This window comes from Cinclus cinclus, chromosome Z, assembly GCF_963662255.1.
Source record: "Cinclus cinclus chromosome Z, bCinCin1.1, whole genome shotgun sequence".
NCBI lineage: Eukaryota > Metazoa > Chordata > Aves > Passeriformes > Cinclidae > Cinclus > Cinclus cinclus.
The window spans coordinates 12,750,194-12,775,191 of NC_085084.1; the positions used below are offsets into that span (position 1 = coordinate 12,750,194).

Below are 24,998 nucleotides of genomic sequence, written 5' to 3' on the forward strand. Positions count from 1 at the left end.
TTTTCTCTAGTTTATCACTGGAAAATCATCAAATGGAACAGGATACCTGTATTAAGGTCCCTTTTTTACTTATCTTCCAGCTAGAAGTGTATCACTTCAGTACATCCTTCATTAGTTATGCAGGTACAGAATCCAGTAAACTTACTGGTGAGACAGACCTTTTGAGAAGGTGCCACTTTTAAAGTAATCATATAACCATTAGGCTACCATGACTGCTATCAGAAGAGGCTAATAAAACTATACAGACTGCTATCATGAAGGGACTAATAAAACTTTCAGAGGTAAATACCTGGAGGAGAGATCTATCCTTGCACAAATATACACATTACTCTGAGAGATTTACTTCTGCTCTCTTCATGAGGGAAGGGTTACAGATTAACATCGAAGTTTTGTGACCAAAACCTGCAAGACTATTATTCCCCAAAATGGTGTGTGGTTGAGCCATGGGACTAGAACAGTATTTTCACTTGTGTGATAGACCATGACGCAGGATTATTAAATCAAAGGAGTCATTAGAAGAAAGTACAACATAGTACAATGAAAGTACAAGAAAAAAGAATGACCCTCAAGAACATAAAATTAAAGTGTCAAATTGTTACAAATTTTAATGCGTTTTGATGGAGTTGGTAATTTATGTAGGACATGTACATTTTCTTCTGTAATAACTCACTACTGCCACTAATAGTTCAGTCCCCTAAATGAGGTCAACTGGTGAAGTTAACACTTTTCACTGTTCTTTTAGGGTAATTCACAAAAATATCAGTGCTATTTACTCTTATGTGTCTAACATAATTAATTAAGTTTGATTAAAAATTAATTAGTACTTAAAATTTTCCTTAAAGTAACACATTATATATCATGGCAGTTAGAGAACTGTTTCAAAGAGGGCAAAGAATTGGAGTGGGGAATAAACATCTTCCAGCTCTATAAATACATTTCCAAGTTCTCTTTCCAAAAAACTAATAATAAAAGAACAATCTTAAGAAAACCCTTCATATCTATTAGTGTCTAGAAAATTGTCTAATGGTGTACTACACAATTATATTTTCTTGGTGGAAATCTTCCCTTCCCCAACCCGCTTACGTGTGCAAGGTAATCGATCTCTTTCTGAAGCAATTCACATTTATTTGGGTCCAATTTCAGACAGCCTTAGACTTATTACAGAACATTTATAAATGTTACTATCAATTCTTGCTTCAAAATTTTAGTGGGGCCCAGAATATCATCTAAGTTGAGATGTACAGACTAAACAATATTGTCTTCTAGTAGTCTTTCAAATATGTATTGTGCAAGACAAAAACATTAAGTGAAGCAGCCAATGATCTGGTCCTGCTGTGAATGCAGTTTTCTTAGAGTTTATTTTCACATGCCAATATTCACTTTAAAGCTGTGTGTAGAAAGACAAAATCAATTTCTGTAACAACTGGAGTCCCAAGTTTTTATGGCAATGAGTAAGATTCTTTTTAAGACCATAAAGAAACACATTGCCTTTTCTATTATTCATCACCAACTTGATACTACCGACTCCTCTTAAACAAATGTATGAGACCCATGGACTGACGGAAGGTATGGAACATGTCTTGCAGACAGTTTTTCAGTGACAATTTCTTAATGACCACTGTCTTATCTGCTATTCATAAGTAGCCAGATGTCTATTGTCTGATGGGTTCCCCTCTGGTATTAATCCTATATTGGGCCACTGCAATCCAATAAAGCTATTGCTGTTTGCTTTATTATGCAAAGAAAAACTCCTGATTCCTAGAAATAATTATTATCAAACTAGAAGTCACAGACTGTTCCACAGGCACGTTGTGTATTTAGAGCAACTCTAGCAGAAATACTGAGAATTCACTTTCATCCTTCACATTTTCATGTCAGCATCTGCTGGATTCTGCTACTTATTTTATACAGGCAGCACTTCCTTTTTTCCTCTATTATTTGTTGCTTGTCAAAATAATCCATTTTTATTTCACACCCAGGAATGATAAGGCAATATTGGTTAAAAGAAAATCTGCCAAGTAAATTGCAAAATAGTTTATTTTGTCAGAGAATTAACACAGTACCTTCACTATTTCTCTCTGCAAAGCCACAGCAGAGACTTTAGACCCTTTATTCACTCAAGAACATGTCTTGAAGAAAGGTGCTGGATGTTGTAACTACAGAAAAATACTCTAGCATTATATGGCACTGTAATTCAACACACCCAGGTTATTTAGACTTATAGGCTGTTACAGAGATTAAATATGCAAATAAACTTTTTCAACTATTTTTTCAAAGTTGCATGCATGCAGTAGCCATGTTCACTGAAGACAAATGGTTCAGTTTCGGGTAACCTGATTTATTACCTTTAGTATTTTTTGATGCAATAACTTCATATTTCCATATTCTAATTTTTATGTACATTTCATATATAAAATTGCATTAAAATGACAAAAGTGTGCATTTTGTCATCTTCCTGTCCAGGTAGTATATAATTATATACATGGTATTTCAATAGCTTCAACAAATATGATATTCTTCTTATATTTAGCAACATGAATCATGCATACAAATACCCTACAAACACATCTACAAATACCCTTTCTACTAAAAAATTTTGGCAATCCCAACAGTACTCCCTACTATGATGGGGAACATACATTCCTTCTGAACCTCCCCACGGTACAACCATGAGAACAATGGGAATACAATAAAATTTAATGTGTTTGAATGATGCCTACTTTGAGTATCCCAAAGTGTTAAAACAATACAGAAAAATTCACCAATACATAAGATTTTTTTTTCTTCTGGCCTTTTCTTAAAAGGAAAAGGAAAGACTGAATGTAAAAAATGTGAGAAGGCTTTTCCGTTTTAAAAAATTTGTATGTAATTAAATACCAGGAAGTTTTGTTATCACTAGGGCCAATTGCTCAAAAACTATGGAATACTTAGCTATATAGGAGAAGGAATGAAGAATACAAATTTTTTTGTCATTAGACAATTAACCCCATTAAAATTAATTTAGATTATCTAGATCATCACAGATATCAACTTTACCTAAACAGAAAGTTTATTGATTTCAATACTGAAGTTACATGAATGAAGTCTGTACAAATAACACATTTCATAATTCAAAGTAACATGGATTTCCCTGAAACTTGTTACCTGTAATAATTTAAACAGATAGTAAAACTTAATACTGGATAACACTAGGGTAGGACTATGAACCTGATCAAACATTTGTCAGTCTTGTAAAAGAAAACATATTTGAGTAGGCAAGTGCATGCACTGCAGCTCTCAATAAGATGTGTGACAGCAGTGGAAGACGTTGCAGTCCTGACAAATATTAGACCATTTTAAAACAAGAGAACTAAATAATGCTAGATAGAAAGATAGATAGATAGATAGATAGATAGATAGATAGATAGATAGACAGACAGACAGACATAGACAGACAGATAAATATAAACATCAATATAAATAAATATATATATATATATATAAAATATTATGTGGGCCTAATAGTTTTTTTTATAAACTAGAAGAATTCATTTGCCATAAAAATTAAGAAACCAAGACTCTCATATTCCTCAAAAATTAAGTCAAACAAGTGATTATACCACTAGCTATTCAACAGTATGACAATTTGATCTGCAAACTACTTACAGAAAGATGTGATAAAGTTTGTTGCTTCAAACACAACACCATCAGAATGCAAATAAAAATTTATTTATGCATTTATAAGAAGCATATATATACATAATTCAAGAATGCCTACAGTGACAAGCATATAATAACTTCAAGAAAACATCTAAGAAGCTTTCCAGGGTCCAAATGTAAGGTGGTCTTTGAAAGTGGTCTTTTAGACTACAGATCCACACATATAAAAATCTGTGTACAGTAGTTGTGGTATCAAATCTCCGTTAAACTCAAATTCATTTTGACTCTTTTGTATTTATTATAGCAGCCTAGTTTATTGAATAGCAGTTTGCTTTGAAGTCATTAATAAACTGGTTGAGTGTAAAGTCTCACTAAAAAGTGATGATTTTTCTATATTTTACCAATTCAGGAAGTGTCCTACTGGTAAGTAAATGGGTACCTAACCCTCAAAATGGCTGACAGCCTTCCTCCAGCATTTAAATAGTTAAAAATCAATTTGTGTTTCTCACTGATACTCTTATATGGATTGACAGTATCAATACTTACTTGAGCTTCTCAGCAAAATTTTCACTAAGAGACAGTCGTGGTGTAGCAATGTTTCCAAAAGCAAGTTCAAATTACAGTACGGCTGGGATAGGAGCAGCTTCAGCAGACCTTGGGCTGCCATTTCTCTGGCTGATGGAGTCCTTTCAGTATGTAAGATAAAGACACAAAAAATAATTCGGTTAATTTATCTATGAAATTAATATCCTTAAATTGCAGATGTAACACTAATTCCCTTAAGTGTCAACTCCACCCAGATTACTCTGAAAGTGCTTTCATGCTTCCTTACTTTAAGGCAGCTCAGAGAAAGAATTAACTTTAATTTCAACTAGTTAAAAGCACACTGACATTTGTTAGTCTGCTACAATTACATCTGATACCAATCACCTGTGTTTTTCTCTTTCATTTATCTTATTTTACCAAGCAAAAAGGAGGGTTCTATTCCTGCAGTTCAATAAATGTAGGGGTATGATTTTTTTAGTGTATTATTGCAGTAGTTGTTGAGTAAGAGATCTGAAGTGTCTGTCCTTGATGAAGCATATAAAGCTCTTCAGTAAAAGGCAGTTAAAATGCTCAAAGGGGTTGCAAAATTCCACTTTAGGTTGAGCAATCTTATGTGTCCTGAAAAATCCACAAGAAATATGAGACTGTTTGCACTACTGCTTCATCAGCAGGGAGAAGTGAGAAAGTGTAGTACAAATTCATTAGCTTTGAAAAAGATTGCAGTTTATTTTCTGTTTGCAGTTTATTTGCTTTTTGTGATTTCCATGTTCTGCAAAAATTGAGGTTTCCAATACTATTCCAGGACTTATTCTGAACACATACAGTGACCCAACACCACTCACTGAATTCACATTACAGTTAAACAAAAAACAAACAAACAATTCTGTCCTGCCAAATGTTTACCATCTATTGTATTTAGTACTTTGTTCTTGAAACATTTTAAAAACAAGTTTTCAAAATTGGATTGTGGATAATTTTTTCTTTAATGTGTAAGTTTTTGTTAATTTGAAGGTTCTTTTAAAATTAAATTTCAATTGATGTTCAGCCACTGTATTTACTTTTTTGTCTACAAGTTTATACAATAGTTGGTAACCATGAAACTTTATGCACCTCTTACACAAACTTCTATGCACATGAATTTTACATGTATGATTTTAAGGATTTCATATGGACTGACACATTGACTGGGCAGTTGTATTATCTACCAGTATGCAAAAAACACCTTCAGCATCAGTTAAAACCTTCTTCAAAAGGAGGTTTTCAGTCTGGTATTTTCCTGACAGATTAGAGAAATATTTATATGCCTCTGCTCAAACACCTTATGTAACATTTACACATAACTTTTGGGACAGAAGTAAAATGGGCTCATGTGGTTGCTTTAACAGAAGGGTACTTCTCCATTAAGTTGCACACTTCTACTACCTCTGACTTAGCCAAGTGTGCCACCTCCCAACTATGCTTGAATGCACACATGAAAAGAATAGATGATTGCACCAACCAGTACTGCACTGTTGAGTCAAAGCTGCTATTTATACAATATAGTCAATGCAAACCTACAAGTCCTGGAAAAGGAAATGTCAGCTGATACATTCCTCCAGTTTAGTCCCACACATGTCTATGCTTCCATTACCAGAAAAAGCAGTATGCCATGTATCTTGCAAGGCAGCCTTGAAGTCACCTAAGGAAACCACAGCACCATCTTCTAGCAGGGCTCTTACATCCCACTATTATGACAAAACTCCACTGTAATAGTCATCTTAGTAAAGGAAGATTTTAGACAGCACAGTCTTTGCACTTTTAACACTAAAGCCTCTAACTAAATACCTCTAAACAGTAAATACCTCTAACTTCATAAGCAATGTCTGTGCCAGGAAACCTTATGTACATTTTGTGACTTTTATCAGACACTTTTATATATTTTGCTGACAGTGTAGCACTGACTCTACAATTATATTTGCATATTAGCACATACTGGATTCTAATAACATTTATCAAAATATATACACATATACATTTAAATCTTGCTAGAATGTGCAGTCACTGTAAGTTCTCCATATTTAAAATATATACTGCATTCAAACATTAGGCCTTTATGTTCTTAAAATAATTATCCGTATGTTCTAAGTTAGTTCTATATATATCATTTAATGCATGTATAATCTGTATATAATCTAATCAGTAGTAAGTAATTAAAGCTAAAATTAAAACAGTTACTATATTCACAGTAGAATTAATGTTATGGCTGACAGCAAACTCAACTCTTCACTAATTCAGTTAATATATTTGAGACAGTTTAATTTTTTCCTCTTCCTTTAATGTCCTGTTATCCTATCTAATAAGGTCACTCATTGCCTTCAAACTAAAAGATAAGTGACAAGTTGGGTCAATTATATTTATGAATATTTTATATTAAATTCCTATAGAAATAAATTACATTTTTAGAGTATCTGAATTGAAAAAAAACGTGTCTGTCATTGACCAGATGGGAAGTTATCATGTTGTAATATACACCAGTTCTTGGCTCTTTAAGCATCTTGCAAATTGAAATGTACAGTGGTGTGACTCACTTGGAGGAGAAATAAAATATAGCAGACATTCCCTACAGCCATGAAGCTAGCACCAATAAATGCACTGAGAAGTTTTGTAACGTGCATATGGAGAGACATATGTTCTCTCATCCTCATAGCTCAGTACTAGTGAAAATAAGACTAGCCTCATAAAAAGTGACAAAAGGTGAAGTACATATAAATATCACACATATAAATGTCCTGTTTTGTACAGTAGAAGGAAAAACCCCCAACTCTGATTTGCAAATTATATAATTATAAACCCCAAATGAGGCAAAAAATGAATCACAATTACCACTGAAGGAACTGCCATATAAATTATCAGTAATTATTTAGTTTGATAACCAACTTATTATTTTGGTTTGCATTCAGGATAGTAAGAAAGAAAACCCCATGTGCTAAGTTCAAGATGTTGTAAGGCAAGTAGATAGGCTAAAACATGGTAAGAACTTTGACATTGATGTGGAAATCAAATTGATAAAATTAAATAGACTGTAGCCATTTTAAGGAATGAAAAATAACGCAAGAAATCAGGTTACATAGTAAACAAATTAATTTCAGGAATTAGTCAAACTTTTTTTTTGAGATAGCAAGCTTAGGAAGACTAAATACTTAATAGCTAAATGTATAACAAATTAGAGTAGTCAGTTAAAAATTAGGTGGCCACAACGGAGAGGTAAACAATGACCAATATTGTTACAGACACTGAACATATATTTTAATTAGATATAAGATGTAAGATCAGAAACCAACCCATGAATAATAAGGATACTCCAAAATACAGTTTTCTGCAATACTTAAAGATAATGTTTATTTATAATGTTCTAAAGGCAGTATTCGAAGGGGAAAAAGTTTCATTCACATAGAGTATAAAACCAACAAAAAAACTAGAACACCCCAGAATTATTCATTAGATATAAAGTCCTTCATTTTTTTTTTCTGAGCAGCTGAAAGATGTGTTGTTAAAAGGGAACATTAAATATTTTATCAATATAGTTCACTCATTATCACCAGGGCAGTATGCAAGTCTCTCTCTCTATATATGGAATTTTCTCACAAAGGTACACTGATTGTATATTCTCAGAGATGAAAAAGAAAGACTTTCTTTCTTATTTTGCATTTTACTATTTGGTGATCAAGAAGTTGTGTATTTTAGTACCTTTCTTCCACAGAAAATAAGTGCATACTATATAGCTCTGGAATAGTTTTCTGCTATTTATTCAAAACTATCTTAATTCCACCTCAGAAATGACAACTATGTCAGACTGAAATGTTACCACCATTTCCTTTACATACAGTTACAAAATATAGCATACTTGTGAAATCATCTTCCAAAACTCACACTTCACAGTATTATTTAAATTTTGAGATCTGGCTTTGCATGAGGACATCAAAAAACTTATTGTCTTTTCTACAATGAAAACGTAATGGAGCATAAATTTTCCAGAAATGGATGACTAGATTCCCTTCTACTGCAGTCACTCCGTCTACTGTATCCCTCCTTTTCTTCTCCTTTCTCTACAACCATGCATAACTTAAAGAGTCACTGACAAAGTTCCTTGAAGGTTGATAAACACACATGATCTTTCATGCTTTGTAAGAACTCAAATTACTATTTAAAGCAGGACACATTCTGAATTCACCAGTAATTCAATTCTGTTTTGCATGTAGTTAGTGAACCACATGACTTTGATGAAGTCACAGCATGTATTGTCTCTGGTTCCACAGGTATCAGAGGCACCAGGGAAGGAGAGAACAGGATTGACAACATGTAGTTAGGAGTGGAGCCTATGGATAGAAATCAGCGTGTTTTGTGTAGTATGGGGCAAAATTATAGGGAAGATACTTTCACATAAAAGATACTATGTCTACAAGCAAAGAGGTAATAAATCCAAAGCACATGGGTCATCCATAGGTTACCACTCATTTGATAATGTACTCCTCCAAAATATAAAACTTCTTTCTCAGAAAAAACAGCAACATTTCACAAAAGCAGCTATTCATGAAAATGGAGAGTGAAAACCTCTCAGGAAATAACCTTGAAAAGGAGGAGGGGGAGGTGAAGGGGTTAGGAGAGGATCTACACTGGTGTGGGAGTGCCTCAGTTTCAAAATTAGAAACCAAACAACAGCACAGCTGGTAGCATGTATCTTCTATGTCACTTGTCATTATATGCATGACACAGAAAAGTTAAGCTCTTGCTTCTAATCATTCGATAATCTCCAAAAAAATCTACTATGATCAAGCAGCATATTGTTCAATGAGTTATTTGTGTACCAAATATTTTTTTAAACATCAATCCTAAAGAGAAAGGCATACATTCTTTATCTCCCCTTTAATTATAAGTCCTTTAGAACCGAAACTGTGCTAAACTTCTCTGTTGTCAAGTATATTGTCATATACTCTTTAATTAAAGCCTTAAAGCTTTAAGAAAGCATTACCGATAATCCAAATATCAAACATAATTAATAGACTAGCAAAATACAGTGCTTTCAGTGCAACTTTCCTTCAGACTCTAAGAGATCAGAGAAATATGCAATGAATTAAAAAAAGCTGCTATGACTTCTAAAAATCAGAATATTAATTAGACATTTATTCAGATATACTCTTCAAAATGTAACAATATTTGACTAATACTGACCATCTGGTGATCCTTTTTACAACAATAAACTTTTGGTACTCACTTCAGAAGGAAAAAACAGGATGATGGTATGCAAAATAACCAGTGTAATGGATGATAAAAGACTTCTGAAAAATCTTGAGGAAGATGTTCATCAGAATTATCCAGAAATGTCCTGGAAGAAACAAAATACTTCTGAATTACATGGCAGACTGAAAATCCCCTTGGATCACAACTACTAATTATACCTATGATAAATAATATTAATATATGTAGGCAAAGACATAATTGCAAAACTGTCTATATACTGTAAAAAATGAAATTCTTCTATTCCCTTTCACTCTTTGAAACTTGGTACCTAATAACTGTTATTCAAGTTTTCTTCGTATTTTTATTCCTATATAACGCATCATAAAACTATGTTTGAAAATGCATTCACTAAGCCAATTTCTCTTCAGCCATTCATTTCTACAGCTCTTTTCTTCCTGCATAACAAAAATGCATAGTATTTTCAACACTTTTTTATAATAATGATATGTAAAGTATCTTTTGAAATTATACTGACTGACATGCAAGTATAGAGAGACTTTGGTTTAAACTGGACAGAAATTTGAACCTTGAAGCTTTTGATCTTCACTGGCTTGAGAGAAACAGAATACTGGTGGTTTTCAAATACAAAGGACTAGAGAAGAACTAGACTGTGACTAGATATCACTTTTGTAATACTTCACTTACTCCAATGATGCAAGGTAAAATCTATAGACACTAGAAATGAAATATTTAATTAATTAATTATATTATTGAATTATAGATATGTGTAAGAACAGGACTCTATCATTTTATATTTGCCTTTAATTATTGTTTAGTAATAAATTATTAGTATTTGCATAATATTCTAGCATTCTACTAAGATTCAATAATGTGTGATAGCAATAGATACCCCTTGGCCTCTTCCCTTTTTATTCTCATTTATACTTCCAGCAGAGAGGAATTCCAGCCCGTTACATCCATCCTCCATTAAATATAAACAATTATCACTTCACAATCACCTTACTTTTCATCTTACTCGACTGTGAGTTTTTTATCTTTCATCTAAAGTAATTCAGAACTATAGCTACATGTCTATTAGGCCTAGATAAAAGAAGAGAGAGAATTATACTTTTTCAACAAGAAAGGTAGATGTATGGCTTCTTAACTTCACCAAAAGGTAGGCTGTTTTATTTGGGAAACAGTCTTATTAATATCAAAATAATAGAAAGAATTTACTGCAGAAATCTAAATGATCTTAAGCAAACAAAATCTGAGCAAAAAGATTAACACAGTGAATTTGTGCTCTTTTTGAATTCAGGAAAACCTGAAGATTAAAATAAAGCTGAGATTCTAATATAGCCAAAAGAAGAACACAAACTCAAAAAGGATTATTTTAAGGACAGTAATTTCATTATTATGAAAGTAAAAAAGAAACCTTATTGTCTCTCATCCACTGAAATACTTTTTTCTGAAAATAGCAAAGTATAGCGTAAACATCCCATACAAAACTGTGATAAACACATTTTGGTTAGCAACCTAATTTAAAAAAAGGATCACATCTTGTCTATTGGTTGTGTAGGAACCGTTTGAGAGAATTCTGGACTAAAGCAGCTTGTTAAGTACGACTTCTTAGCTGTATCCTAAGAAGAAGAACAGGGCAGATTTTTGTATTCTGACTTATTTGCTTATACCAAAATCTCTACAGAAATTTTTTAAGTTATATAGAGATAATATGAGTGTTTTAAAGACTGTTTAAATATCAGAATATCTTCAAATACTATTTAAAAACCAAGTGTCTAATTATAATACAGAACTTCTCATGACAGCATTTTTTAATGTCCACTGCTGGCTAGGAAATTCTTGACAGGAAAACCCAACTCTGTGCCAACTTGTTGAATTCAACTACTCTTCTGACAGAAGTATAGTAATAGTTAGTTGGGGATTTGTTTTTGCTTCAAGTTATGGTAAAACAGCTGCCTATTGTCTCAAAGTAGCAGATAATGGATTTAATACCAAAGCAAGGTATCAAGTTGTAGTAGTTTATTCTTCAGTCAAGTATGACAAGGTGAGAATTGATCCTGTAAGCATGAGTGCAGGTGTGAAGAAATGAGATGCCAGCAAGCTGCATGCTAACAGTATCTCCTTGTCGTGTTTGTACAGTTTCTCTTTGTATAAGGAATAAACCTTACTAAAAAGCAACTTCATGAGTTATAACTCATATATTAAAATATTTTCAGTCTTTAATACTGAATGACATTGAATTTACAATAATAGAGAGCAATTTTGCCAAGAGGCTCCCTAAACACTTCTCTCAACATTTAAATAATTTACCTAACTTCTTGTTGAGAAAAAAAGACATAATTCATAGTATGAAATCACAAAAAGGTGCCTCCACCGCACTCTTTATGCTCTTCCTTTAGAGACTATCATCACCTACTTAGTACAAAAAAACTAAAGAATATCAAGCACAAGAACAGATCTGCTCCAAACTAAGCAACCCTCAACCTGAGGCAGAAGACAGTCTCTTCTTTGATGCTTAGATAATTTACTCCTTGAGGTGGGTCTTGTGCTGGCTAAATCACTAGTGCACCCACTAGAATTATCTATTCATCCCCTGCTGTGAGACAGGATTAGGATGAAGGCAAAACAGGCTAAAACTTTGAACAAGAAAACTTGGTACAAACTTGGTACTTGGTACAAAGAATAACTTTATTACTAGAAAATACAAGAAAAAATACTGACTCAGAATAAGACTTTTAGAACACTCCTCCTCCTCCCCCCCCACAACTCATTTTTTTCACACTGACAATGTAGAGAAACAAATCAGTCAGTTCACCATCTCTAAAAGTAGTCTTTTACCAATTTACATCGGGAAAGGGGACTTCTCTTCAGTCTATGGAGACTTCTCCACAAGAAACAGTTCTCTCTTGGCCTCAATGCCACAGTGATCAGCTGCCTGGGAGAATGGAAATCTGATCATTGTGTAAAGGTTCCCTCCTCGACTAACAGTCTTCCTACTACCATTATTGAGGACCATGTCAACTTATGGGGCACACTTTAAGGATTATAACAGTTCAAACAAAAGCTCTCCTCATCTTTGAAAACAGAGGTCTTTCTTATTCTCTTCCCTGGGGGGCAACAGGGATCTTCATCTCTCCTCCCTGTTCAACTTCTCATGGGATCACAGCTGCTTCAACACCTGCTTACTTCAACAAAAATGCCTTTGCCCATGGCCTCAGTGTGAATGGTTCATCCACATCAAAATGCATTATGAGTTACAGGGAAACAAGAGTATCTTCTCCACAGCTTAAAAAAAAGAGGATCTTCAGTCTACGACTCTCCTCCTTCCCTCATCTAGGACCTGATTCTTCCTTCTGTCTGACCCCAGTGTTTTCATGCTGTTTCTGTGCATATCTTCATTAGTATTCCTTTAAAATCAGGCATAACTTCAAAATTTATTAATGACAGATTCTTGATGTAATTAACTATGCATACCCCAGTAAACAATAGACCTAAGTACTATACCTAAAATTCACTATATCAAGGTGTTTCCAATTGAATATAGTCATTTAAGAAGCTGATTGGCTACACCATTTTTTTTCTTTGTACTCTGGACACTGGATTAGGTTACCTGAAAAACACTGGCTGCAATTAAATACATAATATAAAAAGTTGTTTTGATAATGGGACCTCACAGACTGTGAAAACACAAATTCTGAACAGAAGTTCACTTTAAATATCCAATTTTACTTACTCTAAACCATGCATCATCTATATGGAAATGGTCTTCAGGGATAATATTGTTTTTGTAACTATGTAACAAAATATGACAATTTTTCAATATTATTTTTAAACAAAACTGCCATATTTTGGTGGTGATTTGCTACAGTACTTTGCAGTAAATTAAATGAGCTGCTACATTCTGCACATGTCAAGTTTTTGATCTCCAGATAAGCAAATTCAGGTAATGAAATTCACATCCCTAACTATGAAAGCTATATGACCAAGTTGTTTACCTGCAGCATTTTACATAAAATAAAAAACAAGCTTTTTATTGGCACTTTGTTCTCAAACTCCATGAGTTCTCTGGTAAGCACACATTTCTTGTCATGCTACATATACATAAATATGTAAACAGCACTGATCACTGGAAGAGACTAGAATGGCTAAAAGGAACAAATTACACTGTGTATTTATTTTGGTCTATCATTTTAATGGTTTTCATAAAAGAAAGATGAAATATCAAAACTGACAATAGAAGCAGCTACAGCTACTGCAATGTCCTTTCCTGTCTCTATTTCTACTGCCACAGAAGGACTACCCAACCTAAGTCACCTTCTAAATTGCTATCTGTTCATAAGCCTGTGTTATATAAGATCAAACATCTAGTTACAATCCACTTTTGCATGTTCTTTAGAGCCCACAAATATTAACATGAGCCCATGACAAAAAAAATTTACTTAAAGCAGCTTATATACAGGAGGTTCTCCCTCCTAGCATTACCTAGAATTTTCTTACTTTGCATAATGAAGTAAAAGACAGTTGAATAGGATGTGGCTTCATTAGTTTGGAGTTTTGTTGTTCATCTTTTTTTAATCTGTGAACTCACAAATTGTATTGTCTTTTACACCAAATTTACAAAAGAATTTTTTCAACAAAAAAAACTCAGACCCAATTTCAGTGCAAGTTATATGTCCATTTTTTACAGCTGTGACTTGCAAATACATGATTTTATAAATACAGTCATTCTATATTCTTACATTTTTAACTATATTTGTTGAGGCATACTGGTCATGTAACCAGATTATCATTTTAGTAAATTATCTTTACACACCAGTACTTCTAGAAACATTATCAGATGGCAACAGAATATTCTGATTTAGCTGGAAGCCTAAAGTAGATAAAACTGAACTAGTAAGATGATTTTTTTTCAATTGATGAATGACTAAGTGCTGGAAAACCTCACCAAAGTATTTGGTACCATAGTAGTAAATGTTTTCAGATCAACAAGACCATATTTAAAAAGAAATATGTCCTAGCTGGAAAAATAAATTGCAAATTTGGGGCAGTAATAATTAATGAAATTCTACTAGTTTTGTCATAGAGGACATCAACCCAGACATTCACTATGGGCTAAGTTATTAGCAGAAAAGAAATGTACAGAAGGAGTCTGATCCAAGGCTAATAAAATCTCAGCAGATATAACTGGGCTTTAGGTAAGATCACAAAATAAGTATGGGGTCAAAATGAGAAACAGTCCAAGGCTATTAAAATGAACCAATACTACTCATTGCATTTGATTTCAACACAAAAATTCAGCTTGCAAATCCTTCCACGTAAGCTCAAGAATCAACTTTATCTCAAATTGAATGTTCATTTCATACTCACTCATACAAATTCTTCAGGGGTGAAGTTAAAATAGCCAGCACAGAGATCAGACTATTGCAGTGGCTGTGTATTTGATAGATCTTGAGATCTCTGTCTTTGTGGGGATTTAGAAACTCCTTCACAGAACTACAAATCGACCAGAGCATATCTTCAGTGGACATCAAAATTGCTGCAATATCAATTCTGTAGGGAAAAAAAGCCCAAGAATAACATTACTTAAGACATCTTGATAGTGGTACATTCCAATTAAACATTTTCTCTGACAGGATAAAACACCAGAATCATAGCATGGACTTCAAAGTTCCTCTTCAGCAATGCAGGAAGACTCTAGCACTACTCTGTAAAATATCAACTCTTTCACAGAGAAGTTGTTATTGAAACTAGCAAAAAGAAGACTTAAAAATTTGGAAATGTCCTTTGAAAAAGGACAGTGTCACTGGGCATGAACAATTTACTTTCTAAACCACAAGTAAATAAATATAAATGTTGTTTTCTTATAATTAAAACGTACATAGTATTTCCAAATCCTGATGGGTGAAAAAATAGGAACAAAGTTAAACACATTTAGCCTTCAATTTGCAAAACTAACTCCATGCAACATTGTACAATGTAAAACATTTCTGTTGTCAGTAATCTTGTTGACACTGGTTGGCAGAAGAGCACATGTCATTAGCCTGAACAATAGCAAGAACCCAAATTACAACAAAACAATCTCACAAGACTATGGTGACATACAACACACAGGAGACACGTGAATAGTACAAAAAATATAGGAAGTATAAGGTTGGACTTTAAGAAGTACTTAAGTACCTAAAAACCATGGATGCACATGTGATCATATGCATTTTTAAGGATAATTTTATTTTAAGGACCATGTTATTTTTGAAAAATCTAGGGAAACACACATAAACAGACATTTGTCCATATTGGTCCATCAGTTCTCTACCATTTGAAGAACCATTGGGAGAAAAGGTACCCTCACAAACTACAACAGTATTAAATAATATGTAAATGTTCTGTGATAAAATGTATTGAATTATATAGAATATTTTTTTCATTTATTCATGACTGGTTAGATCCTTTAATTTAGTGAAAAAATTCAAGAATCACCTTAACAAATATACAACCTTTCTACAAAATGACAAGGTAGAAATTTCTTTCTTGTTCAGTAGCTTCAAGTAAATTCATGCATAATTGATTAATATAACATTTAAGTAATACTGCATTTTTAATATTTCAGGGAACTTTTCCCCCAAAAAATTTCCAGGCAAGTCTTCAGGAAACCTCTCTGTAACAAAAGACATAGAAGAACCTGATTACAGTAAGTTATTGCAGGAATAGAGCACACAGACAGGTATGTAGAATAAAACTTCATTTTTTTCCTATCCATTTCAAGAATGTGATCTTTTGCAAGTTAATTGAGCTTTCATAACAATATTCCTTTTCATAATAAAACTTGAGATGACAGCATGTAACTCTTAGCTCACACAAAACATGTACCTGTTTAGTGTCACTAAACCTATAAAATTACAAATTCTTAACTCTTCTCAGTGGTGCTGTGCAATAGGACAAAAGGTAATGGTCAGAAACTGGTGCATAGAAGTTCCACCTGAATATGAGGAAGAACTTTGCTATTGTGTGGCTTACCAAGCTCTGGAACAGACTGCCCAGAGAGGTTGATTCTCCCTCACTGGAGACATCTAAAAGCTGTCTGGACTTGGTCTTGTGCTATGTACTCTGGGATGACCCTGCTTGAGCAGGGAGGTTGGACCAGATGACCCAGTGTGGTCCCTTTTCAACCCCACCCATTCTGTAATTCTGTGTGATTCTGTTAGGAGAAATACACCTATTTATTCAATAAAACAATACACTGGATGGAAAGGTAGGGTAAACTTCCACTTGAAGACACCTGCTTTAGTATTTCTCAAAAAGACCCTCCTCTCTGGCTAAACATAAGAATTGAAACAAGAAACACTTCCAATTTCTTATTTCCTAAAATGACAGAAAATGAGTAGCCTCTTTCTCCTCTCTCCTACACCACTGGTATCATTCTGACAGATCTTTTGATGTAACCTTGTAGCTCTTTCACTAGAAAAGTGCTATAAAGACACAAATTACACTGGAAAGCATTAAATTTTCTTAATGAATCAACAGCTTGATTTCTAATCCTGACATTGCTAATTCGGTCCACATTTTTGGTTGCATCACCAATCCTCAACACACTTTCATTGTGAGGCTTTCAAATCAATCATGCAGTTTGTGGAACAATTTTAGAGAGAGGTGAAAGAGGCCTTTGATTCTGCCCAGTTTGCAGTATAACTACTAAATATATTTAAATATACAAAATATATATTATTAAAACAAACATCAAAATGCACAGATTTGGTCTATCCTCTCTGCTGTGTTCATTAACATTGAAATTTGAATCAAAGCATGAATAATACAAAACTAACATTTATTTCTTTTATCTATCAAAATGGTGCATTCAATATACAACCATTACCTGATTTGTGGTGTTCTTTTGTAACTCGGACACACCTGACAATATCTGGAGGACAGAATATCCAGAGATCGCTCTAGTACATCTGTAAGAATCTCCTGGGCTGTCTTTGGAGGTAGAATAGTCCATAGATCATGATGAAGAGCACAGCAGAAGTAATGCCACATCTGGACAGAGAATGAGCATCTTTCCCCCTATCAAAACCACCACACATTACAAAACAAAAACACACCTTTCAAAAGGTCAATTTAACTCCTACAGGTCTAATTAATTCAATCTGAAAGGAAATAGGTGAAGAGTTCCAGGAATATGATGGCCAAAAATGGTACTTGAAAAGATGTGAGACATCTTTATTTGCATGGAAACACATGTTGCATTTCAGTCATGAAATTAGCACTGCCACAGAATGAGATCACAGTATTTGAACTCTTATATCCTCAATTAACCTATTCTCAAAACCCATAGTGGTGAAAGTTTAGATTAAAAACACAGACGGTATTCTGTATGCAATAGAATAGCCAGATAAAGTTAACACAGTAATTTCTTTGTCTGCAAAGAAAATAATTATTTAAATTACTTAAGTATATGTATTTACCCAGTTTCAGAATTGCTATGCATAACCATGATTATAAAATCTTGGTTATGTATAATAGATATGCAAGAAGAAAAGAGAAAAAAACAACTGAAATATTAAACCAATAATAAGAGATATCCAGATTTCTTACTAAGGTATTTTTTCCTCTTGTAATTTGAATGTACTAACCAAACATTTTCTGGCAAGGAATCAGCACTGGCATTAATATTTCATTGTTGAAACAGATCTGTCCCATTATGACACAGAAATAAATACACAGGAGTCAAAATCACAGCAGTTAATCCATAATATTTCTGAAAAGTACACAGGACAATTCATGTTTAAATATTCCAACTAATACCTTTTCAGCAAATAGCAATATCATGAAGCTTTTTAAGAACAGAAACTTCAATTTTCAGTTCCCACATCCCAAAGGAATTGAGAAATATTTTAAGAATTTGTTGATATTTTAGCATTATTAGAAATACAAAATAACTCCACAATTTTAAAAACACTTTTAGAGTACCATAGGCATTCTTTAACAATGAAAATCAAGAATAACCTGGTTTCTATTTAAATACATTAGCATAAGCATCAGCAGATTATTGGAAGTTGACACTATTTGGTTTTTTTCCTGACATAATGTCTGAAGTGCATTTTATATTAAAAAGTGGCAAAAATTATGACAAAAAACAAAATAAATGAGCTTGTAGACAAGATTTACTTTTTAACTTAGTAATTATAAACACAAAATGTTTCACGTTCTCTGCTTTGGTTTATTTAAGTAATAGCTCTTTTTCCCTTTTTTAGTATTGTACCTCCACTGCAGAAGTAACAATATCACTGAATATTTAAGTAAGATTCACTCCCCTTTTCTGACTTGTGTTTTTACTTGTTGGCATTTCTAGACAATTCCATGGATAAACATCTGCTATTTTTGCAGGCTTCATATAATAAATCCAGATGTGAGCTTCTATTTAGGTTATACGAGGAAACAAGCAGCTGTGGTTTATTACATAGGCCACTCAGTATTATCTCTGAACAGATAATTCTTTATTTTTTGACTGTTAGGAAACATAAATTCCCACAGCAACAGCAGATGTCTGCTACACTGAGAGCTTCATTCAGAAACATAATCTGGAGAGCTGGCCCAATGGCACACTCTTCCTGCTGAGCTCCTGTATTGGAAGAAGCCACCTCTCCCTGCTGATAGTTTCAGCAGGGAATTGTCTCTGTAACAAGCAACAGATCTTAATCCAATCTCTTCCATTTAGGATGCCTACAAGATGCCAATTGAAGTAACATCTGCTCAGCAGCATACCTCCTGAAGGAACTCAGAGCAGATCATGGTCCTCCCTTGGGCCATCTCCCATGGCCCAGTAAAAAGAGGAGTGATGATGTAAAATTACATTCTTTTCACCTCAAATCCTGCAAACATACAAAGCTGAAGCACCAGTTTTCCTTATTTATTCCTATACACATCACTTCTGTTCAGTTATCATAAAACTTTTAGCTACTCCATATTCTTTCTCATCAGACAATTATTTCTCCATGGTGAAGTTCCTTGGTCACCAATAAACAGGACACAGCACCACAGGCACTACAGACAATGAAGATCATATAATGATTCAGCAATGATTGCCAAAATCCACTGCATTTTTTACCTTGTCATCGATCATTAAACAAAATTGTTTGTATTTATTTACTTGTCTTTGAGGGATGGACATTTTGATAAATTACTCTGTGGTCTCCACATCCTGTCAGATTTTGTCACTGACTGAGCAGCTTCTTATACTATATATGTAGATTACATGTATCAGATGGAATTTTCTTTCCTGTAAGAATCCTAGAAAATGCTTAACGGAACACAACAACTGTATCACACAAAAAATTATACATGGCAGGACATCTCCAAGAGATCTCAGTTATTACTGATTAAAAACCCATATAATACTTCATCATGAAATTAAGTGAAAATAATTTTAAACTGTGTATGTCAGCTTACATTTGTATTTAACTACGATGAAAGAAAAAATCCAATAAATGGAAATAATTATCTTAATTTTCTTCATAGAATCATCAGGATTATAGCTATAGATCAGACCCATGACTTCAAGATGCAGGTGAAATGGCACTGGTTATTTCAGAAATACATTGTAGAATGCTTTAGGCAACTATATTGACCATCTTTTTTCGTTACACCCTTTACTCACAAAAAGTAAAAAGGGAAACAAACCAATTGAAAATAAAAATCAAAGAATTAGATAAAAAATTTCCTAGAAAAAGATTTTCTAAAAGAAATTTACAGTTCTTTGAGATTAAGATGATGGTATCCTCTTTACTGAGTTCTATTTAATGTCTTGACACACAATAAATATTTTTAAGCAAATGATAGAAACACTTCACAGTAACATTCTATCTCATCTTTAAATGACTGTTTTCCTACATCATTTCTAGAGAGACACTTGCCTGCAATAATAGCTATTTCAAAATATTAAATTACAATAATCCTTATGTAAAAGCAATAATCACGTGCTTCTGATTAGCCAGAGAGCTAGCAACCACTAAAACATATTTTGTATAAGGGAGCCATAGTAAACTTAACTTCACACCTCATAAAAAGCTTTGTAGTCATCCCAATAGTGGCTCTCAGCATCCTGTAAAATGCTTGTAGCACAAACTCTGATGCAGTAGTCTGTAATTTGAAACTGGAGAATGTTGATGAATTCCTGATATTTTTGGACAGGCACTTGGAACAGGGGTCTGTTCAGAGAGAATGATTAAGACAATGATTGAAAGGCTGTGCACTACGAGGTAACAATCCCTAGTACTGCAAGTAGTTTCGATTTGTAGCTATCAATTGTTCATTTCCTCCTGGTCCTGAACCTAGCATTCAGTTCTGCAGTGTTTTGTTTCAAAAGATCTTAAAATATGTCTGTTTGTCTATAAACTCTCATTTAACCAATCACTGAGAAATAAATTACTTCATCCTATTTTCTGAGACAAGTACATTTATCATTCACTTATTTGGATGTTGCAGCATTCTTGCATCAGAAATTATTACATCAGCACTGAGTGTGACAAAGTAAACATAATCACAGAATACAGAGATTGCTTTTGTAGGTACGTACTAAAACTCTTTGATAATACACCTAAGTAGAATTATTGAGCAGTATTTTGGATCAGACTTTCCACTCACAGAGATACATTTCATGCAGGAGACAGTAAAATATCAGAGGCAAAGCAGCTCAACATGCATATAACCACTTAGAAATCATACATTCCTTAGAAATTGTGCTATTTCAGGGTCCCTCCCCAAAAAGTCTGTTTCTACATTTAAATTGCACATGGCTGGAAACATGTGGACCAATAGGCTCCTAACACCTTAAGACAAAATCTCCTAAAAGCAAGTACAGTTATATTTCCTCAGAGGTCAAACACTGCCTTTGACTTCACACTCCCACTTCATATCTTCTCTAGTTTCTGCATGTAATAATAAACTATATTCTAAAACTACAATGTATGTATTTCTTTATGTCTGAATACACATGGTGTTAGGAAAAAAGCACAGAAACGTATTTTTAAATTGTTCTCTACGACTGCTATGTGTTGAATCTGATCTTATGAAAATAAGGAATTGCAAAGGTCAGAAAAGGAAAACAAGGTCTTAGCACTTTATTTATATGACAGCAGAGTACTCAGCTCCCTGGACAATCCTATTTTCTCATATTTAATTTTTTTTTAAATTGATCTGCAAATCAAATGCAGATCTTACCCATAAATTGTTTTGCAATGACTGCTCTAGACTATCAGGTTGATTTGGGTATTTTCATAAATAGCACACATACCGCATGTGCTAAAAAATATGATGCAATTTGGAAAACTACCACCATACTGTATCACCAAAATGGAATAAAGTCTCATATTATTTATGTTTGAATTAAACATTTTATGTAAAAAGGACATACCTTTTGCTTGTTTCTCTCATTAAATTGCTATACATTGTAAAATGCTGAAAGACATATATCGCTGTGGAAAGGGCAGCATGCAGGTCTTGCAGGGGAGCCTTCAAAGGAACGTCTTTGCTTTTCTCCTCTAGTCTTGCCAAAACAGCTGTTGCCACTTTGCTGCAGGCCTCTACAAAGTTTGTTCTAATTTCTTGGAGAGAATCATCTCCACAGGCCAGAGCCAATGGAAGCAGTGTGTCGAGTTCTTCCATGATGTCAGAACAAAACTGAGAGAAATAAATGTAGCACCAAGTTATTTGTATTCTGACAGCACTGCTTAATTTATACAAGCTAGGGTCAGATTCTTGAATAACAAAATTGGCATGAAACATAAATATATTGAATAAGCTTTACAAACACTTTAATCTCTTAAATAGAGGAGGAACATTTCTTTAAAGTAAATTAAATATTCTTTCATTCCTTCTTGCTTTAAAGCTGCATATTCTATACTAGGGGAAAAATTTAAACCATTTTATGCTATTAATGCCTTCATTTGCTTTTGATGTCACTAAATGTACATTCAAAGCACAAGGTTAATTCCTTGTAAATGAAGATAATTTTCTAAACTAATTAATTTTGAAAAATACACAAACACATTTCTTAACACTGGATTTGGAAACAAACATGTCATCTCTTCATAAATTCATACATTAATCTCCCTAAAATTATCTCCCCAAAGCTCAAGTGTTATTTCAAGCAAGAATTCATTAAAAGCATTCCAAATCTGCTAGAATAGTTGCAAATCTTACTAAAAAAAAAATATTTCAAATATACCTTTCCTTACAAAAGGAATTTAATTAATAGATGACCTTTCAGCCAAATCAAATAACTTTAAATTGGCTTTATTACTGGTGATGCCAATTAGTATAACAGCATGTCTAATTATATGAATAGAGGAAATCCCTTCATAGCCATATTTCAAAGATTTTGACATTTTCCCATCGAACCACTTGGTAACAGAGCAGATACTAATCAGAATGCTTTAGAACTTTTTGGCTGAAAAAAATAATGCCAGTGAAGTTTAAAAGTTAATTCTTTCAAGTACAAACTATGGGCTATTGTATAAATCTCCGTTCAGCTTCACATTGTAATGCCTCTCACTTTCTTCTTAATTCCATTTATATAAGATGTAGAATATTAACAGTACTGTAAGTACTTCAAAGCATAGTTGGCAAACAGCCTTGGCATTCTGTCTCCCTTCAAACTTCAGATCTTTTGATACCTGCCTTAGCAATTAGTTTTGGTTGCTCCTCCTGTTGGACTGCTCTGCAGGACTCCCTCATTTGCTGGTTGTTTACAAGACTCATTGCACAGCCTGCAGCTGAAAAATCTTCTTTCTGCTCATGTTGAAGAATTTTAGATGAAAAATCCTCAATTGCTATTGTTATACAGTGAGCCACAGAAGAAGACAGGTCTTTAAACGCATTTCTCCAGCCAAAACTCAATAAAATAGGCTGAAATACATAATAAAATTAAATCAATCTAAAGTCATTATTGAGTGTTAACATTGTCTGAAAATTAAATGCACATTCACAATTAAATTACAGAACACCATCATATTTTGAAATTAATTAAAAAAATTTAAATATAATCCACTAGTGTTGAAATCATACTAAAAGCAGTGTTTTTAGCACAGCAACATTAAACTTGTCATCAATTTTTTTAAAAAAACCCTCCTGTTTAAACATGACAACTTTTAAAAAAACATGCTTTATCTTTACTTACTTTGTAATCTTTAACAGAATCTACTTAACAACGTCAAGGAATTTATAGATATTTTCAATAATATAACAAGTAATCTAGCAATGTACCCTGTAATAATTTTCACAGCAAGGTAACAACTGGAAGTTACTTACCATGAATCTTAATGGGAAACACTTAAGAGTAGCTGGTTTTAACACAGCCACACCGTATTTAACTTCTCTAGAACTGGATTTAGAAAATATTAAAATGTTTAAAGAGAGATTTGTAGTTTTTAGCCAATGATGGCTTTTACTGTGGTTTACATCAGTTCCTTGCCTTCTTTAAAAATAGACTTCTGAAATAATCTGAAATGTAATAGTTGCCAGAAGTATACACAGTAGGACATCATTACTTTTCGACTTATCTGACTTTGCATTGCTCTTATGATTTACATCAGACTTAAACCTTTCCAGAAGTGGCCACTTGAGAATTGCACCACTGTAAGAGACATATTTTAATGACATAAGATGATGTTCAGTAACTATCTCCACCATGAGGGCACAGTAGGAGAATAGAAAAGACAGATTCCTAACTATTTCTGCAGCTATAACACTAAATTGGAAGAGAATGAAGGGCTACAAAGTAAAGACCTTTCACTTTACTTCAATTTAAAGTTGTATCCTCCTTCCTTTCCCTTTCCCCACTAGCAACATTCAGTTCTTGTAAGCACAGTGACAGCCTGCATGGGTGCACACTTTTGCATTCTCTCATTTTTTTAATGAACATTTTTTAAAGAACATCCCAATCTACCTAAAATATTCTTCTTTGTAATACATATTAGTCTCAAACACCGAACCAAAGCACGATTTAAAAAAAATTCAACATTACAATCTAGCCATTAAGAAATTAATTACACTATCATAAAGTATCAGACTTGTTGGAGCATTTAGGCGTCAGAAAATCAACAACAAAAATATGTTTTGTAGTAAATGGGAGCCAGATAAAAACAATCTTGTACCTGTATTCTACAAAGCACAGTGCTTATTACACAGTAGTTTGCTGGCATGAAAGAAACTAGACACTGTATGAATACCTATACTTCTAGGAAGAATCATTATGATCAAATTCAAAGAACTTCATAAGTCTTCAAGATTCTTTGAGATTATATGTATAATACTAAGAAAGCTATCATAATTTAGTAATCTTTTTTTCCATTTTGTTATGAAGTATCTTATAATTATGTTTTTTTCTGTTATTAACTACAAAATACCAACCACTTCTTTGAAAGCTGTAAGGGTTTATTCCATATAAACTGAAACTTTGCACATAAAAGTAATCAGACTAGCTGAAGTAATGAAACTACAGCAATGCGTGTTTATAATGAACATGGTGAAAGCCTACACTGAAGACACACACAAAAGAAAACCCCATACAAAGTGTAAGA

At 33.3% G+C, this 24,998-nt stretch overlaps 1 protein-coding gene across 2 annotated transcripts in view; it reads right to left on the reverse strand.

Moving 5' to 3' along the window:
- KIAA0825 (KIAA0825 ortholog) overlaps positions 1-24,998 on the reverse strand; it is a 203,510-nt gene that overhangs the window by 123,929 nt on the left and 54,583 nt on the right. For both annotated transcript variants that reach the window (XM_062512691.1, XM_062512692.1), the window contains 7 exons: positions 23,098-23,325; positions 21,833-22,098; positions 20,477-20,627; positions 17,294-17,484; positions 14,791-14,973; positions 9,437-9,547; positions 4,186-4,325 (listed from right to left, as the gene is read on the reverse strand). In XM_062512691.1, the coding sequence (XP_062368675.1) occupies positions 4,186-4,325; positions 9,437-9,547; positions 14,791-14,973; positions 17,294-17,484; positions 20,477-20,627; positions 21,833-22,098; positions 23,098-23,325 (1,270 nt within the window). The remainder of the gene's footprint in view (positions 1-4,185; positions 4,326-9,436; positions 9,548-14,790; positions 14,974-17,293; positions 17,485-20,476; positions 20,628-21,832; positions 22,099-23,097; positions 23,326-24,998) is intronic.